The sequence below is a fragment of the Hippocampus bargibanti genome, linkage group LG01 (assembly GCF_051943395.1).
Source record: "Hippocampus bargibanti isolate YZ-2025 linkage group LG01, ASM5194339v1, whole genome shotgun sequence".
Classification (NCBI taxonomy): Eukaryota; Metazoa; Chordata; class Actinopteri; order Syngnathiformes; family Syngnathidae; genus Hippocampus; species Hippocampus bargibanti.
Genome location: NC_142734.1, coordinates 17,956,940 through 17,976,090, shown reverse-complemented (window position 1 = coordinate 17,976,090; position 19,151 = coordinate 17,956,940). Strand labels below are relative to the sequence as shown.

The 19,151-nt window shown below is 42.0% G+C and overlaps 2 protein-coding genes across 2 annotated transcripts; both read left to right on the top strand.

The window, feature by feature from the left end:
* Nucleotides 1-964: 964 nt before the first annotated feature.
* On the top strand, nt 965-9,233 carry actr3 (actin related protein 3). Its single transcript, XM_089001390.1, has 12 exons — nt 965-1,151; nt 1,494-1,549; nt 1,734-1,858; nt 1,942-2,052; nt 2,151-2,246; nt 5,791-5,898; nt 5,983-6,126; nt 6,356-6,529; nt 6,603-6,695; nt 6,766-6,891; nt 8,327-8,410; nt 8,478-9,233. Exons 1-12 carry the CDS (start codon nt 1,108-1,110, stop codon nt 8,571-8,573), a joined length of 1,257 nt encoding a protein of 418 aa, XP_088857516.1. The 5' UTR covers nt 965-1,107; the 3' UTR covers nt 8,574-9,233.
* A 110-nt stretch (nt 9,234-9,343) lies between these two features.
* On the top strand, nt 9,344-14,809 carry LOC148903374 (transmembrane protein 182-like). Its single transcript, XM_089001378.1, has 5 exons — nt 9,344-9,573; nt 12,347-12,440; nt 12,523-12,648; nt 12,721-12,858; nt 14,303-14,809. The coding sequence occupies exons 1-5, from the start codon at nt 9,382-9,384 to the stop codon at nt 14,575-14,577; spliced, it is 825 nt and encodes a 274-aa protein (XP_088857504.1). The 5' UTR covers nt 9,344-9,381; the 3' UTR covers nt 14,578-14,809.
* Nucleotides 14,810-19,151: the final 4,342 nt, after the last annotated feature.

Here is a 19,151-nt window from a genome sequence, read left to right as displayed (position 1 = left end):
GTGCATTCTTGATTAAAAAAAACTTTATACTTGTTACAATGTTTTTTTAATTTGATTAGTTGTTTATTTGTGCTTAAAGTTGTGAAAAATGGGGCAGGCAACTTTTCAGTTATCTGCCCTGTTGTTCGCTATTTTTTGTCATGCGTTTTAGACACTGTTTGTACTATAATTTGGGCAAATTCGGCGGGCCGGATTAAAAAGCATAACGGGCCTTATGTGGCCCGCCGGCCGTAGTTTGCCCATCTCTGTTCTAAGGGATCAATAGACATGACATGAAAAAAAATATTTCATGTCATGTCTCATATTTATATACAGGTACATATATTCGTGGCTATTTTTTTAATACAGCTAAAATATTTTTTTTATGGTCTTAGACGAAAAAAATTCCCAAATACACAATAACATCATGGTTCGCTACTGTGACATTTCAAAAATGTATACTTGAATATATATTTTGCACAGATCTACTGAAAAGTATTTGGATGTGAAAGGACTACATTTCGAAACTGTTTAGGATAGTCAAGTGCTTATATGCTGGCCTTGGAGCTGTGAAAGGTTGAAAAAAATAATCTTAATTGTAAATAGGGGAATTAGGGAATTTAAGAAGTGTAACTTGACAACAATAGGAAATGAAAATCTTTCAGAATTGACGACATCAAAAACTAAAATTCAGATTTTTTCCCCCTGTGATTGACCAGCAATCAATTCAGGGTATACACCGTCTCCTGCCCAAAGGCAGCAGAAATCGTGGGGATATAAAGATTAGAAAATGAATGGATGGATATTTTATTTGTTGCCATTCTGCGGTTTCATTCGCCAGTCTTGTGGGTGGCGGTAGTTCACTTGAACCCTGGTTTGACAACCGTCAAATAGATTTCATTACACTAGCCAATGCCGTACACTCGAGGGCGCTGTTTTACATTTGACAGGTCATTGTGCCTGCTCGTATATCTCCAGGAACCCGGAAGCGCTCATCCATTTGCCTTGACTGCTGCTGCAGCAGTTGCTCCGTGCATTGAGGTTGTTCAAATCACATCCAATCGGCACATTAGTCGATATCGGGCGCCTAGGATATTTACCTTGAAATCGGCGATACGACGAGTGAGCATGGCTGGTCGACTTCCGGCTTGCGTTGTCGACTGTGGTACAGGGTATGTGTGGAACTTGCTAGCGCTCATTAGCTGCTCTTCGCTTGCATGTCAGTTTCCTGGCTAACGCCCTACTCGTTAGAACCACTTTTCTCTTGTCTGTATCATCAAAGTTGTCTGTTATTCTTACTTTGATACACCCATAATCGCCCAGGCGTGCTGTGTTTGAGTCAGATTCCTTAAAAAAATCATTTCGGTGGTTAATGGGACGAATGCTTCTTCCTGGTCTACTCTCCCCACATAAACCACGACGTCATCAGAATTTGAGCTGTCGGGACCTGTAATTTCCTGCCAGTGTACGATAAGCAAATGGTGAATGACTGATTGATTCTCTTCCCCGTGTAGGTACACAAAGCTTGGTTATGCTGGAAACACGGAACCTCAGTTCATCATACCATCATGTAAGTCATGAGATGAAATAGCTTATTTAACGACGTGAGAGAAAACGGAAGTCTTCCATAGTTCTGTGCACCAACAGAAATATTTTCTGATCTGTTTGTACTTGTCCTCGTGGCACTTCATAAAAAGTGCTTCAAGGAAGAAAGAAGCTTGGAATTGTTTTTCACGTATTTTATGATTGATCAGGCATTGCAATCAAAGAGTCAGCCAAAGTTGGGGACCAGGCGCAGCGGCGAATGATGAAAGGCATTGATGATCTGGATTTTTTCATTGGGGATGAAGCCATTGATAAACCATCATATGCAACAAAAGTGAGATGTCATTTTGCTACGTATAAACAGTTTGGTTACACTTTTCAGCAGCGTATTGACACGTATCATTTTCTCCATCCCAGTGGCCAATCCGACATGGAATAGTGGAAGACTGGGATCTGATGGAGAGATTCATGGAGCAGGTCATCTTCAAGTATCTGCGGGCAGAACCTGAAGATCATTACTTCCTTTTGGTAAAAGCTCAGTTTCCTACTTTCTGTGTACCGACCTAGAAATAGTTGCATTGTATTATTCAGCCCCTGGTCATGTGGTGTGTGTTTCATCCTAACAGACAGAACCTCCATTAAACACACCAGAAAACAGAGAGTACACAGCGGAAATCATGTTTGAGTCATTCAACGTCCCAGGACTCTACATTGCTGTTCAGGTACCCATATGTTACAAACTTAATTTAAGGACAACCCACGTATCCGGACAAGTTGTGTCTATAATTTGTAAAATGGCTTCAAATGACTTCTACTATTTTACAAAGATTCCACTGCATATAGCTATAATTTACGTTTTAAGACTCGCGCTGAATATTCCGAAGTCTTGTTTTTGAGTTGGTGACGAGTTCTCATCCTACGTCACTGAAGGAACGCCCCCTCAGCGAGAAAGGACATACCTTGCATCACCTCAATGCATTTTGCAATACTTTGTTTGGTCTGAAAACTCGTGTTGATCCGTGTTGATGGCGAAATTAGAAGGAAAACACATAAATAATGCGATGGTGAATCCTTGTGTGTGGCACCGAGCATCTATTTGATATTCACTGACAAAAATTGTAAGGAATTAATCAGCCCGTTTCCACGGAGCTTTCTACCGAGCTTTGTCGCCCTCTTCTGCCTCTTTTCGGTGCTATATTTACCCCCCAGATGACACACATTCGGTGCTGCATTTCCCCCCTCAAAATGACACGGAATAAATTCTTTCATCGATTGCAAACATGTATGCTTTCCTCTTCAGAACTATTTGAATCATATTCATAACTGGATGAGTGACAAGAAAGCGTATTCTCCGAATCTGAAGCCATTGTTTTAATTCTAGAGCAGGGGTTGGGAACCTATGGCTCGCGAGCCATATATGGCTCTTTTGATGATTGCATATGGCTCGCCGGTAAAACTACATACATATTGTGGGTTTTTTCGCTGTTCATTTCCCGTTGGGGCTGCAGTTGGCGGAAAGCGCAATTTTGATTGGATGACACTGACCTAGAATGGCCGAAAGCGCCGTGTTGACTGGATGATAGTGGCCGACATGTTGAAACAGGTAAACGCCCCTTTAAATGAGCCCAACTAGTGCACTTCAGCGTGAATGCACCGGAGCATTAGAGGAGAGAAAATGTTCTGATTCTAATTTGCAATGAAACAATACCATCGATGAAACAGTCGAATGTCAGTGACATTTTAACAAGCCCCATGTTAACGTTAGCATCGACATACTTCTGCGAGAAGTAGATTGCAGATAGCAAGTGTGGAAGCTTATGAGCCGTGTGCAGGCAAGCTAGCAGTAACTTCGCCTCTGATTGTTGTTTGGTCTGAAAACCTTGTGTTGAATTTCATTGCGATCGTTTTCCTGGATTTTTACCAAACACGAGGAACGGAAAACCATTCATGTTAACGGTGAGTACTGCCACAGTTATTTTAAATAATACATTCTGATATTTTGTTGAAAATTGGCCGTGTGTGTGTGTGTGTGTGTGTGTGTGTGTGTGTGTGTGTGTGTGTGTGTGTGTGTGTGTGTGTGTGTGTGTGTGTGTGTGTGTGTGTGTGTGTGTGTGTGTGTGTGTGTGTGTGTGTGTGTGTGTGTCCGCGCGCACGCACGCAAGCGTTTGTATGTGCACGCGTGCGTGCGTGTGGCTCTCGCTGAAAAACATTTCTAAATATTTTACTTTTATGGCTCTCTTAGTCAAAAAGGTTCCCGACCCCTGTTCTAGAGCAAGGCAAGACGCATTGCCGTGACAGCACAAACATGGGGGCGGGACCTTCTGAAACTGGCCACTTCCGGTTTCAAATTGAAGTACTTTTTACACACTTTAAGTCATTTTTATTGGTGTTTTGCATTTGACTAAAAATGTCATACTGTGTGTTTTGGGTATTTTAGATGCTATAAAACGTTTTTCTGATGTCAGTTAGGAAATAAAAAGTGAGGTCGGTTGTCCTTTAAAGGACAACCGACGTCTCCGGACAAGTTGTGTCCATAATTTGTAAAATGGCTTCAAATGACTTCTACTGAGCGTATTTTAATAAGATTCCACGGCATATAGCTATATTTTACGTTTTAAGACTCGCGCTGAATATTCAGGATGTCTTGTTTTTGAGTTGGTGACGAGTCCGTAGGTGACGTCACTAAAGAAACGCCCATGACCGAAAAAAAGACGCATTGTAGCAGTCCTTCCATCACGTCAATGTATTTTGCTGTACTTGTTTGGTCTGAAAACCTTGTGTTGCACCCAAAAGCTGCCAGAAGAGGGCGTCCAAGCTCCATGGAAAGAATTTATCAGCCTGTGGAAACGGGCTGATTCATTCCTCACAGGAGCTGGTCGCCATTTTTTCTGCCTCTTTTCTGGCACGCTACATTGCAGTTCAGATGCCTCAAAATGACACGGAATAAATTATTTAATCGATTGCAAACATGTATGCTTTCCTCTTCAGAACTATTTGAATCATATTCATAACTGGATGTGTAACAAGAAATCATATTCTCTGAATCTGATGCCATTGTTTTGATTCTTCAGCCCGGTAGTCGAAGGGTTAGCACACCAGCTGCTACCGGGCCGCCCTTATCATTATTATGATCAACATTATTATTATCATCATGGCAGCCCGGTAGTTGAGTGGTTAGCACACCGGCTTCACAGTGCAGAGGTCGCCGGTTCGCGTCCCAGTCCAGCGTCCCTGTGTGGAGTTTGCATGGTCTCCCCGTGCCCGTGTGGGTTTTCTCCGGGTCCTCCGGTTTCCTCCCACACTCCAAAAACATGCATGGCAGGCAGATTGACCACTCCAAATTGTCCCTAGGTGTGAGTGTGAGAGTGACTGTTGTATGTCTTTGTGTGCCCTGCGATTGGCTGGCAACCAATTCAGGGTGTCCCCCGCCTCGTGCCCGAAGACAGCTGAGATAGGCTCCAGCAACCCCCGCGACCCTAATGAGGAATAAGCGGTACGGAAAATGAGATGAGATGAGATAATAATGATAAGAATAGTGATAACAATAATGATAAGAATAATGCTAATAACAATAATAGGGCGGACCAGTAGCGAATGGTTAGCATGCCGGCTTCACAGTTCCGAGGTTGTGATTTCAAGACCCAGTCTGACCTCTCTGCGTGAAGTTTGCATGTTCTTCCTGGACCCGCGTGGGTTTCCTCCGGGTCCTCTGGTTTCCTCTCACATTCAAAAACATCCATGGCAGGCTGATTGAACACTCTAAATTGCCCCTAAGTGTGAGTGTGTGCACGGATGGTTGTTTGTCTGTGTGTGCCCTGCTGGCTGGCAACTGCTTCAGGGTCTCCCCTACCTCGTGCCTGAAGACATCTGGGATAGGCTTCAGCACCCCCACCACCGTTGTGAGGATAAAGCCATTCAGAAAATGGATGGATAATCTCTGTCTCTCTCGCACGCAGACACACACACACACACACACTTTTGATAATAATTTTAATACATTTCATTTGTTAGCGCCTTAGCTCCATTTCCTCTTACATGATCAATTTGGGACCAGGCCGTGTTCTTCTGGCCGATTGTTATCGACTGGTTGTACACCCACAAAGAGGCAGATGTGTCATCAACCAGCATTATTACATCTGGTTGGTAGAGTCTAAATATTTTACCACTGGAAGAGTTTCTGTTCTATGTCCTTCATGTAAAAAGTGAGACAACCAATCTCCAAGCCGATGCCACGTTTAATTGTAAATATTGGAATTTTGTTCTTAGGCTGTCCTGGCACTGGCAGCCTCCTGGACCTCTCGACAGGTGGGCGAGCGAACACTGACGGGGACGGTGATTGACAGCGGCGATGGCGTCACACACGTCATCCCAGTGGTGCGTTGACTGGACGAATACGCAGTATTCTTGTCTATTTTCCACCGCGTCCTTTCCTCATTTTGTTTTCTCATTGCATTCCAGGCCGAAGGCTATGTCATCGGCAGCTGCATCAAACACATCCCCATTGCAGGCCGGGACATCACATACTTTATTCAACAGCTCTTGAGGGAACGCGAAGTGGGAATCCCTCCAGAGCAGTCGCTGGATACTGCAAAAGCTGTCAAGGTCAGTCACTTTGACATCCTGCAGCTAAAGATTTGTTTATCCTTTTTTGTCACCAAATGATCAGTAGAGCTGCTGAATTGGCATTAAGTGTGTCCTGATTCAGAAGTTTATTTCCTTCTGTGACCATGCTTGAGTCCACCCCCCCCCCCCCCCCAGGGCGTGTTGAAGCTGCTTCATTCACTTTGTTGCGCTGCTTCAATGCTGTGTGTTTCATTGTATGTCACTACAGGAGCGCTTCAGCTATGTCTGCCCAGACCTTGTCAAGGAGTTTAACAAGTACGACACAGACGCGGCCAAGTGGATCAAGCAGCATACAGGTGTCAACGCCATCACCAAGAAACCGTTCCAGATCGATGTGGGCTATGAGCGCTTCCTTGGCCCTGAGATCTTTTTCCACCCAGAGGTGCCTTTTAATTTCCATTCGGCCACGTGTGTACTTTCCCAAGTGCGAGTTTATATTCATTTTTCTCGTGCAGTTTGCCAACCCCGATTTCACACAGCCAATCTCAGAGGTGGTTGATGAGGTCATCCAGAACTGCCCTATCGACGTCCGTCGCCCCCTCTACAAGGTTACAGAAACAAAATGCAAGCATTTTCTCTGGTCATCTACTTCGTGTTAATATGTCACCTGTTCCACAGAACATTGTGCTCTCTGGAGGTTCCACCATGTTCCGAGACTTTGGTAGACGCCTACAGAGAGATCTCAAGCGGACTGTGGATGCACGGCTGAAAATCAGTGAGGAACTGAGTGGTGGCAAGTTGAAGGTGAGGAGCACAGAAAAATTATTTTACTACCTTACAAATGGAAAGTTTACAGCGACTGTGATTTGCAAGGAATCTTTACAAAGAGGTAGTTGTGTTTTATTTAACAAAATGACATGAACATTATTTCACAGTTTGCCTTGAAACGTATTAAAAGTTTTGAGCATCAGCCAAGTTCAACGATTAAGCCATTGAAAAATTGTATTGGCATGGTTATTTTTAAGCAAATCCAATTTTGGGTAATTTCATACAGTAATAAACGAATAAAAACATTAGACCCAATAATAAGAATGATATCAAAATATGTCTAGTCCTCCATATAGGGATATGCAGAAAAAAAATAATCCTTTAGCGCCATCTGCAGCATCTATAGCAGGGGTAGGGAACCTATGGCTCGCGAGCCATATATGGCTCTTTTGATGATTGTATATGGCTCGCCGATAAAACAAAATACATATTCTCACTTTTTCGCTGTTCATTTCCTGTTGGGGCTGCAGTTGGCGGAAAGCGCAAATTTGATTGGATGATATTGGCCGTCATGTTGAAACAAGTAAACGGCTCTTTAAATAAGCCTGATGATTACAAAAAAATGATGAGTCCACTTCAGCTTCAATGCACCGGAGGTTTCGCCTTTGTGGCGAGAAAAGGTTCTGATTCTAATTTGCAATGAAACAATACCATCGATGAAACAGTCGAATGTCAGTGGCAATTTAACAAACCCCATGCTAACGTTAGCATCCATATACTTCTGCGAGAGATAGCAGAAAGCAAGTGTGGAAGCTAATGAGCCATGTGCAGGCTAGCTAGCAGTAACTTCGCCTATGTACCGGGCAAGTTGACTTTCATTCCGATCGCTTGGCTGGATTTATACCAATCATGAGGAACGGAAAACCATTCATGTTAACGATGAGTAGTATCACAAAGTTATTTTAAATAATACATTCTGACATTTTTTTGTGCCGCGCGTGCGTGCATGTTTGCGTGCGTGTTTGCGTGCGTTTGTGTGTGTGTGTGTGTGTGTGTGTGTGTGTGTGCGCATGCGCTTGTGTGTATGCGGCTCTCACTGAAAAACATTTCTAAACATTTTACTTTTATGGCTCTCTTAGCTAAAAAGTTTCCCGACCCCTGCTCTATAGCAACGTGCAATGTAATTGCAGGTAGGGGGGCACCATTTTATCCAGCTTTGGGACTTGGCAGTCTAAGTCAGTACAACTCAGACTGTCTACCATCTAATGGTGGTTGGTGATGTTACAACTTAAAAACGATAGTTGGTAAACCTCTGCATCTTTGCAATTTGACACCACTGAATTTTCACAGCTGCAATTTTTTTTCACCTGGCCTAAGCACCATCTGCCGTTTTTTACATTTATTTATTTGTTTATTTATTTTGAGGTGGAAAATGCACTCATGTCTTATTCATGAATTTATTTTTTGGCAGCCAAAGCCGATTGATGTGCAGGTCGTCACCCATCATATGCAACGCTATGCCGTGTGGTTTGGAGGCTCCATGTTGGCGTCCACTGTGAGTGTCAAATTATTTTGCTCGACATTTTGGACTTGTATCATTAATGTTGAATTTGTTTTGGCAGCCCGAGTTCTACCAAGTGTGCCACACCAAGAAAGACTATGAGGAAATCGGTCCAAGCATTTGCCGCCACAACCCCGTGTTTGGGGTCATGTCTTAAGCCCGGGTGGAGCTCGTTGGGCTGATCTGGATGGCAAAAGGAGGAAGCACAGATGTGGCAATCTCGTGAGCCTTTGGTGCGCCAAAGGACCTTTCCATTCAGATCGAGTCAAAGCAGACCAAACAAACTACCTAAAATGGTAGTGACGTAGTATGTTTATCAATTAGAAGGGACGAGCAACAACTGTAATTGTGTTTCCTGCAAATAATTTAATAATTGCTGGTAAATGTTTCATTAGTCACCAGATTGTTACATGCTTAATTGACTTAACTCTGCTTGAACATACCTGGATCGGCTTGCCCATCAGGAGACAAAATTGAAAAAAAGGATGAGTCATAAAACGTTGCTTTATTGTCCTGACAAAGGTGTTGGAATAAGAATACTTACTATTTGTTTAAAATTATAAAGAAACCCAAAAAATACTGAAAAAGTATACATGTATTAAGTCTTTCTGATGTTTTGAGATTGATATGATGACAAACAAGCATCCATCCATGCTATCATACGCAGTTATGAGTCTTTGGCAGAATCATTTAAACTCAATTTTCACTGCAGACACATCTTCGTAATACAAACGTTTTAATCACAGATGAAAATGCAGTCAGATTTGTTGAGTCTTGGTGTCTGTGCTGCCATTCTAATAAAAGCTGAGATGTTTGACACTTTTCTTCTGACTGTCTGTTCACCATGGCATTATATTTAGTTATGGCATCTGCTCCTCTCCTTCCTGACACATGATCCAAGTGTTTATTTTCATCCTTCAACTGACAGGCAAGTCATGTAGCCAACCTCCCAACGCCGGCAACATATGGAGTTGGCCGTCAGCATGTCGAAGTGTTGCCACCTGAGTCCAAATGACCGCTTGAGTGTGCTTCTCTTCTTTGCTTTGTTCTTTCTGGCGCTGGGCCTCCTGTCCACTCTGTTTTGCTGTTCGACTGACTACTGGCTGCTGGGTTCAGCTGACATCTGCCATCCGGGAAGTGGCTCGAGAGAGACAGAGGTAGCATACTGTACTTTGTAGGTGTTTATTTTTGCATTACTAGTTAAAATAGTCGTTAATAAAATATTCATTGAGTAGCCTTACTGCTTACTATGAACATCCATCCTGCTAAACCAATTACTATGTATCTAAATGGATTGGATTAACCTTTTCGTCTCACAGTGGAGTTTACATTCATACATACTCCACTGCAAGACTAATAAAGGCAAATCCAATCCAAATTTCACAGCAGCAAAGTGATGAAAGTAAGAGTAAAGGAAAACAAAGTAGAAAACCAAAATACAGGACCTGCTGTAAAGGCACCCACTCTTGAGGCGCAATCTTGAAGTCAAAACAACAAAACTAAATCAATATAATGTGACACAATACAACAACACAAAAGACAAAGACAGTAGTTCAATCTTAAGCACTTTCTGCACCCTCATTGTTATCTGAAGCAGTTCTAGATGAGAGGAAGGGATCAAAGCGTCTTTTTCACCAGTGGATCATAACAGTGCACCTCTACTACGAGCTAGATGTTGAAAGCAAACATGAAGTTGTGGCATCCATAGATGAAAAGAGACTGTCTCACATCTCTTGTCCCACGTAAATCCGGTTCAATTCCAACCTGCGGCAGTTCCACATACATGCTGGCGCTCTGCACTGACGCTTCTATGTTCTAATCGCGGGCTCCTCAAGTCATGCATCCATCCTGTCCAACAGCACCGACCTTTCCGTTGATCATTGCAGGGCTGGGAAAAATGTAGCCACAAGGGGGCACAAACCAGTGTCTTGTTGTGCCGGTCCCAAGCCCGGATAAATACAGAGGGTTGTGTCAGGAAGGGCATCTGACGTAAAAAGTTTTGCCAAAACAAATATGCGAATCAAACCTCTGAATCCCATACCGAATCGGTCGAGGCCCGGGTTAACAATGAAGATGTGACTGTTGTGGACCAAGACGTAGCAAACATTAGCAAGGATGAAGTGAGGAGGGTGCTGAAGAGGATGAAGGGGGAAAGGCACTCGGGCCTGATGATTTACCAATCGAGGTATGGAAGTGTCCTGGAGAGGTGGCGGTGGTGTTCCTGACTGGGTTATTCAACAAGATCTTAGATGGTGAACAGATGCCTGAAGAATGGAGACGAAGTGTACTTGTGCCCATTTTTAAGAACAAAGGAGATGTGCAGAGTTGTACTAACTACAGGGGAATAAAGTTGATGAGCCATACAATGAAACTCTGGGAAATAGTAGTTGAAGCTAGACTAAGAGCAGAAGTGACCATTTGTGAGCAGCAGTATGGCTTCATGCCAAAAAAAGAGTACAACAGATGCAGTGTTTGCTTTAAGAATGCTGATAGAGAAGTACAGAGAAGGTCAGAAGGAATTGCATTGTGTCTTTGAAGATCTGGAGAAAGCGTAGGACAGTGTGCCCAGGGAAGAACTGTGGCATTGCATGAGGAAATCTGGAGAGACAGAAAAGTATGTCAGAGCGGTGCAAGACATGTATCATGACTGTAAGACAGTTGTGAGGTGTGCTGTCGGTGTGATGGAGGAATTCAAGGTGGAGGTGGGACTCCACCAAGGGTCAGCTCTGAGCCGCTTCTTGTTTGCTATGGTGATGGACAGGCTGACAGACTATGTTGGACAAGAATCTCCTTGGACCATGATGTTTGCAGATGACATTGTGATCTGTAGCGAGAACAGGGAACAGGTGGCGGAGAAACTAGAGATGTGGAGATATGCCCTGGAAAGGAGAGGAATGAAGATCAGTCGCAGCAAGTCGGAATATATGTGTGTGAATGAGAGGGATCCAAGTGCAAGAGTGATGCTACAGGGAGAAGAAATAAAGAAGGTGGAGAATTTTAAGTACTTGGGGTCAACTGTTCAGAGCAATGCAGAGTGTGGAAAAGAGGTGAAGAAGCGTGTCCAGGCAGGCTGGAGCGGCTGGAGAAAAGTGTCAGGTGTGACGTGTGATAGACGGGTTTCAGCTAGGATGAAAGGAAAAGTGTATAAAACAGTGGTGAGACCAGCCATGATGTTTGGACTGGAGACACTGCCACTTAAGAAAAGACAAGAAGCAGAGCTGGAGGTAGCAGAGCTGAAGATGCTGAGGTTTTCTTTGGGAGTGACCAGGTTAGAGGGACAACTCATATTAGAGGCTTTGGAGAGAAAGTCAGAGAGGCCAGACTGGGATGGTTTGGACATGTCCAGAGGAGAGAGAGCGACTATATCAAATCAAAAACAGTGCTGGCATATTCATGCTGTTGAAAAGGCACAACTGCACAGCATGGTCTCCTCCATGATTAATGTTGTGGTCGAAAATTCTGAAAAAACAATCGGTATCCGTTCCACACCACGCACAACAACTCAAAGTGACAAAAGAAAACACAAAAAACCCAACCCAAATGGCTGCCTACTTGGCCGCCATTTTGGACTTATTTTCTGTTGTTGTTGTAAAATCGAGACTTGATACTAATTTTCTTTAGTCTGGGAATAACTAGGAGACTGTCAGAGGAGTAGAGATGAATGCAAGAGTTCAAAATGTACAAGCAGTATTGAAAAATTAGAATCAGAAAACCTTTATTCGTCCCACAATGTGGACATTTGTAGTCCACAACAGCAATTTGAAAGGGGATAGGGAAGAAGGACCAAGACCATATGACTTAAAAAAAAACATTTATCAGTGTCTCTGTGTTGGCACAAGAAAAAAAACAGGACATTTTGAGGCTTTGCAGAAAAAAAATTGTGCATCCATACATTGTACGAATAATTAATCGGTGGTGTTATGATGCAAGGGGGCAGACAGCATGCTCTTCCATGACGGGCTGTTTTGGCGATGCTTCTTCCTAGCAACATCTCCTAATTCTTCTCTTTGGGATCTTTGCATCTGTAAGGTCATTTTGCACCCACATATCTTGATTTTGACTGTGCTTTAACAAAAATGGTCACAACAATGTTTTTTACTCTTCAGTAAAAGCGCCACACAGAAAAGTGTGCCAGACAGCGTTCCTCTTCCCATTTCCTGCAAAGACCCCGTTTTGGGTGCAATTATCGGACTCCTCGGCCACTGAACATCACGAGCAGCACAGCGCAATTGGTGCGAAATGTCATCCTTCACATTTGTAGACACACAATGTCTTTGGCGTTCTTCAATGTTGTTCAATTTTAGTTTTCAGAACGTTTTGGAGCATCTTCCTGATCACGGGTGTGACCACTGTGACTACCAGTGGGCTCGCTGTCATCTGCACAGCCGCTCTCTCCAAGCATACATTCTACAAAGTCGGGGGAGCACTTTTGGTTTTTGGGGGTAAGTACAAAGCTGTGTTTGCCTTCCCCATAGAAAATGCTAAAAACATACCCGAGGAGTTTTTCTATGCCTTGCATGTTTTTAGAATGTGGGAGTAAATTGTAGGACCCAAAAAAAACCCACGCAGAGACCTTCAATGAGTGAAAACACAATTGTCATAAGCACAAATCTTAAGTCATCCCATTGATGCAGATAGTGGTCCCTTGAGAAGTGGGTATAATCTAAAATTTCACAAAAAAATCACAGAAAGTGGTACAGAAAAACGGTTTTAGAACTAGTGACATGTAAGACTACTCTATTTACCCAAAAATCTGTCATTTCTACTCGCTCACTATTATGAAATTATCATGACTTAATTAGGGGCGGTTTTTAGTTACTACTGGTCACACAAATAAATGTAAAATGTATTTATCATGAGGCAAACATGGTGTTTTGGTTATTTTTTGAACATTTATTTTAATAAAATACATTAAATCTGAAGTTGTTCATATTTAACATAAAATATTCATATTTATTCATATTAAAGACAAATCATTCTCTTCCAAGCATCAAAAACAAGAAATTAAATTTAAAGTTCACTGTCATAAAATTGAAATACATTTGTTCTCAACATCTGAACAGATTAATTCAACAAAATACATTGCTCAAAAAATAATTAGAGGAATACCTCGAAAACACATCAGCTCTAAATGGGGAGCAGGTGGTCTTGAATATCTTTCCTGATAATGAGCAGGTGATGTACAGTAAAGTCTCGTTATATCGATAAAAATAATCGATATAACCGGGACTATCGATATATCCGACCCTGTTTGCATGTAATTTTCTCCGTGCGTGCATAGAAATAGTATCGATATAACCGGGACTATCGATATATCCGATATCGATACGATCGATAACGAGACTTTACTGTACTAGTAACAATATGATGCTACATAATTTGATAGAAATTAAAATGATCACCCTATAGAGGGGGGAAATCAAAGATGTCAAAGAATTTAACATTTTCTGTGCATTATTCCAGGTAGGCAGACAGGTACTTACAGAAACGTTGGCCAGTGTTTGTCCCTGCTCATTCAGTTAGACAATGCTTTCCAAACAGCCATGACTCATAAGAAGTTTTGTGCGCTATTCTCGAACCTGAACGCACCCCAAGTCTTGGATGACAAATAAACAGAGCAGAGTAGACGAGCTACGGCGGGTAGTTTCTTCAATTTATTCATAGTAACGCACCACATTTGACTGTCGGTATACGCAATGCCGACCGAAAAATAAGTGGGTAATACGCCGTATACCGGCGTATACCCTCGACTACTCCTCTGTACTCATGCGAATGTCACGCTCCTGCTTGGAGTTTTTATCAAAAACTTGATTCGTCCCAGTTTAAAAAAAAAGACACTTTTTAATGCGTCACCCACCCTGTTTAATCTGCCCTTGTGTGCGGCAGGTGTATGCTTGCTCGCCGTAGTGCTCATGTATGTGATATGGTTCCACGTGTTGGACACACTGGAGGAGTTTGCCCGAGGACAGCAAGTGAGCGGCTGCACATCCTTCCACCTGAGCATCCAACATGGACCATCGTTCCAGTTGGCTCCCGTGGCTTCCTTCTTTAGCCTCCTGTCTGGCTTTCTCTTCCTCGTGATTGCACATGGCATTCACTCTTTGGAAGCGCGTCACACGCACAAAACACCACAACCTCCAGAGCTCGAAACAGAACTGTAAATTTTAATACCTCGTTTTGTTGCCTGACATCATATCAAAGAGACACGTGGGCTGCCTTTCCAGCTGCTCCTGTATTTTGTTTTTTTCTACTTCTTTCTTTCCTTTCCTCTTCCTTTTAATAACTTTGCTGCTGTGAAATGTAAATTTTGCCAATGCGAGCCGAATAAAGGTACACCCAAAAGGCACTCTTGAGCGCAGTATTTCTCCATTTGACAACAAAAAGTCGTGCAAATAAAATCATGTCACCAACTACGCACATCATCCCTCTCTCTTTGTGTATAAAATAAACCAGATGATCCTTCCGATATCCATCAGTGAGCATAATTGGAATACTTAATTTATGGTTTAAATGTAAACATTTTCTTCATCTAATGAAACGGCCCGCTTTTCCTACATTATAATTGATTGATTAGATGAGACAAAAGTGCTGAAAAGATGGTTGTCGAGCTTCAATGTGTACTCGATTCCGACATGAGAAGGATGTTTGGGTCACAGGATGGAGATAATAAATGAGACTGTCACAATCCATTTCCTGACAGCACGGTTACTTCATATTTTGGCCGCTAGAGAGCAATGTTGCTACGTCGCAACATTTCTTACAGGCGTCCGAGTTCAAACGCCATGGAGTATGTCGGCCAAAGTGATAATTATTCATTTTTTTCCAGATAGAAAGGGTGCATATTTTTGTACTTAGGTCAAAGTAATAAGGGCGATCCCACAAGACAATCTCTTAATTGGAAACATAAAAAGACAAGTAGTGTGACGTGACTGTGATTTTTAGATCTAATATGAATGGTTGTTATGTTATTATTTTAAATTCTCGTATGAAAATTTGGTGAGTGCTATGCTTGGTTGTTTTCAATTGTATAATTGGTGTCTCAACTTGCAATTTGTTGAGTGGCTGCATGATAACTTGAATATGCACAAGACAAAAGTTATCACATTTGAAATCCAAGTACTATGCTAAATCCTGCAGGTCCTAAATAAAATAATAGAACAACTTGTTAAATTGATCGCATTACGAAATAAAAATAATAATTTTTGCATTACACAATTTTGTACTTTATATGGATGCATAAAAACTTGTTTACAAAAAAAAAAGAATTATTGAACGCTGCTCCTTCTAGTGTGCCGTCCTTAACCAGCTAATGGTGCCCATAGACAGACTGGCAGCTACACTGTCTATTGAACTTCTGATTTTGCTCATCTTTGGGCTTATAGCAGTCATCTTAATTCTTCGATGCAAAACATACACCATATATTAAATTAAATACTTTGCTATGAATTGTTAATGTACACATTGCTATATTGTTTTTAGTCTGTAGTTTAAAGGGTTAACACACCTCAACTTGAAGTCATTTAATATTATCATTAAAGGACAACCGACGCCCCGGACAAGTGTGTCCATAATTTGTAAAATCACTTCAAATGACTTCTACTGAGCGTATTGTACAAATATTCCACTGCATATAGCTATACAGTAAAGTCTCATTATATCGATATCGGATATATCGATAGTCCCGGTTATATCGATACTATTTCTATGCACGCACGGAGAAAATTACATGCAAACAGGGTCGGATATATCGATAGTCCCGGTTATATCGATATTTTTTGGACTCCCTTGAATATCGATATAACGAGACTTTACTGTATTTTACGTTTTAAGACCCGCGCTGAATATTCAGAAAGTCTCGTTTTCGAGTTGATGACGATCCCCACGTGACGTCACCTTTGGAACGCCCCTAATCGAGAAAGCGACACACAAGGCATTTTCGGTACTTTGTTTGGTCTGAAAACTTCGTGTTGATCCGTGTTGATGGCGAAATTAGAAGGAAAAGTCATAAATCACGGGATGGTGAATCTTTGTGTGTTGCACCAAGACAAACTATTTGATATTCGCTGACACAAATTCACAGCAGACAAATCAGCCCATTTCCAACGGAGCTTGGGCGTTATCCTTTGCATTTTCTGGGACACTACATTTCAGTCCAGATGCCATTGACCGCTCGAACTGAACTGATATGGGACGACTCCTTTAATCGATTGCAAACATTTATGCTTTCCTCTTCAGAACTATTTGAATCATATTCATAACTGCATGAGTAACAAGAAAGCATCTTCTCAGAATCTGATGCCATTGTTTTGATTCTTGAGCAAGGCAACACATATTGGCGTGACGTCACGGACAAGGGGCCGAGATCTTCTGAAACTGGCCACTTCCGGTTTCATTTTGAAGTAGTTTTTGGACACTAAGTCATTGTTATTGGTGTTTTTCAGTGGAATAAAAATATCAGCCTGCATGTTTTGGGTATTTTAGATGCTATAAAACGTTTTTCTGATGTCAGTCTGGTGTCGGTTGTCATTTAAGTCAACAGTCAAGCTCTTAACTTGTTGCCAGTCAGTTGCAGGAAACCTATAGAGACAAACCACCATTCACACTGTCATTGAAGTGCGAACTAAGCCAAGGTTGCCACCAGTCTGTTATGCTTTAGTAGACATGTTTAATTCGTCCATCTGACTATCCTTGCTCACACTCACACTTGGGGACAATTTCAAGCGAACAATTAGCCTGTCGTGCATGTTTTTAGAATGTGGGAGGAAAGCGGTATACCCAAAGAAAACCCACACCAGCTCTGGGAGAACATGAAAAAACTCCAAACGGGAAGGCCAGAGCTGGAATCAAACCTGGTACTTCTGCACTGTGACTTCGATGTGCAAACCACTCGGCCACTGCGGGACCTTATTTGGTTAATGAGATCCTTACAATATGTGTGTTTTTAAAATCATTTTATGAGCTCTATGCAACGACACAAAACGTACTTACTTTGTGTATGCTGTATTTAAAACATATCTGGTAAAGCTTCCACTTCACCCTGGATAATCAGTCCAGAGAATGGATGGATAGAAAAGCCAATCTGCTCTGAGAACCTCCCGTCTACTCCCCTTGTCATGTTCTGCTACCCAAAGGCCAAACCAGGGGCCACAATTATTCAGGACTTTGTCCAACCATGTAGAGGAATTAGCCGGGCCTGGTTATCGAATACCTTTTCACCTCCTATTTGACCTCAGACTAAGGCTCTGACTCTATCGCCTTGCTCACGGCTGTCCTCGCCAACCCCTTTCCATCGTATGAGATGAGGCCAAAGTGATGCTTGGCCCTACATGATTCAAACAATAGAAAGTCAAGAGATGATGAGGTGAAGGCAGATCAACTGCATATGTCATGTATCATAGACATGAATTCAATTACATAATGACGCTGATCAGATTCCTAACTTCTCAGTTTCCTTTTGCACCTCGTCCTGATGCTACCTCATAGGATGACTCCACTTTGCTCTTATGTTTCCGTCACGGTGGAAGTGGAAAATAGCCACAATTTGAAATTTTGGTTCAGACTTCAGCAAACATCACAAGTTTGATTTGCTTTTGCCGGCCGAATAAAATGATGTGGCGGGCCAGATTTGGCCCGGGCCTTGACTTTGACACCTACTTTCTACTTGGTCGTTGAGGGACCGACTAATGGTTGAATTTGCTGTGGTTCGGATTAATGGTCAATATGTGCCTTTTGATAGCGGTAGTCTTGCTTGCCTCTCTGTAGCATTTACAATACTCACGGAATTTTACCAGCTCAACAACAAATTCAATTGAATTCATTTTTAATATGTTTTACCCCAAAATAAATTAATCATGAAAAATTTTAATGAGGAATCCTTGGGCTATACTGTAAATTACAAAAGACACAATTTGTCATGATTTAAGTTCAAGTCAATTCTCTGCCTCCTGCAAATGATCTATTTCAGTTAAGAAATCATCACCAAAGGTACAACGGAAACATGGCGACTTTTCTAACCCAAAATGTTGCAAAGAAAAATAAAACACATCAAACCGCCCGCACCAGGGCGCCATCCCTTCCACGTTGCAATATTCTTATTTATTTATTTATTTATTTATTCTTTCATTAAAAGGTGTGTCAAGACTAATTTGGCAGCGACCGAATGCAGATGTCAGGATGTCACTGCATCTCACGGCAGGTCTTTGTGAGCTAACAGGCTTTAGCAGAAAGAATCGGTGCGATTGAAAGGAGAATTAGACTACCATCGCATTAGGCCCACCCCTCCAAATCTATTTTTAACATTTGTATTAATTATCAAACTAATGCTGCTGTTGCATATTGATTCATTGAGCTTCACACTTGCATGATCTCCTATTACATAGCAAAAGAAGGGGAGCTTACACTGAGCCTCGCTGAGCATTTTGAGACTCCCGTGAGAATGTTAAACCATGTCAGACGCCACGACGTTGAACCAAGCCCTTTTTTTGTTTGTGTGCGTCGGCACACCATGCAACTTTAAGCTTTAAATTTGATTATTTTCAGTGTTTTTTTTTAATTAGCTCCCCCAATCTGTTTTGTGCAGATGCGAATGTGTCATCTGATTGCAGACATTTTCCTTTAACCCTCATATTATGTTAAGGGGTCAATTTATCCGTTTCCATTTTTGTGTCGACAAAAGCACTGGATATTCTTTCTTCAAAATAATTGTAAAATATCCCAATGGGATAGAAAATATGTT

What these genes read in the sequence shown, in the direction of transcription:
- actr3 (XM_089001390.1), top strand. Translation starts at nt 1,108, where the DNA reads ATGGCTGGTCGACTTCCGGCTTGCGTTGTCGACTGTGGTACAGG. An exon ending in TCCGTCGCCCCCTCTACAAG is followed by an intron (nt 6,696 to 6,765) that starts GTTACAGAAACA and finishes CCTGTTCCACAG; the next exon opens with AACATTGTGCTCTCTGGAGG. An exon ending in GCTCCATGTTGGCGTCCACT is followed by an intron (nt 8,411 to 8,477) that starts GTGAGTGTCAAA and finishes TTGTTTTGGCAG; the next exon opens with CCCGAGTTCTACCAAGTGTG.
- LOC148903374 (XM_089001378.1), top strand. Translation starts at nt 9,382, where the DNA reads ATGGAGTTGGCCGTCAGCATGTCGAAGTGTTGCCACCTGAGTCCAAAT. An exon ending in TCTTTGGGATCTTTGCATCT is followed by an intron (nt 12,441 to 12,522) that starts GTAAGGTCATTT and finishes TTTACTCTTCAG; the next exon opens with TAAAAGCGCCACACAGAAAA. An exon ending in CGAGCAGCACAGCGCAATTG is followed by an intron (nt 12,649 to 12,720) that starts GTGCGAAATGTC and finishes GTTCAATTTTAG; the next exon opens with TTTTCAGAACGTTTTGGAGC.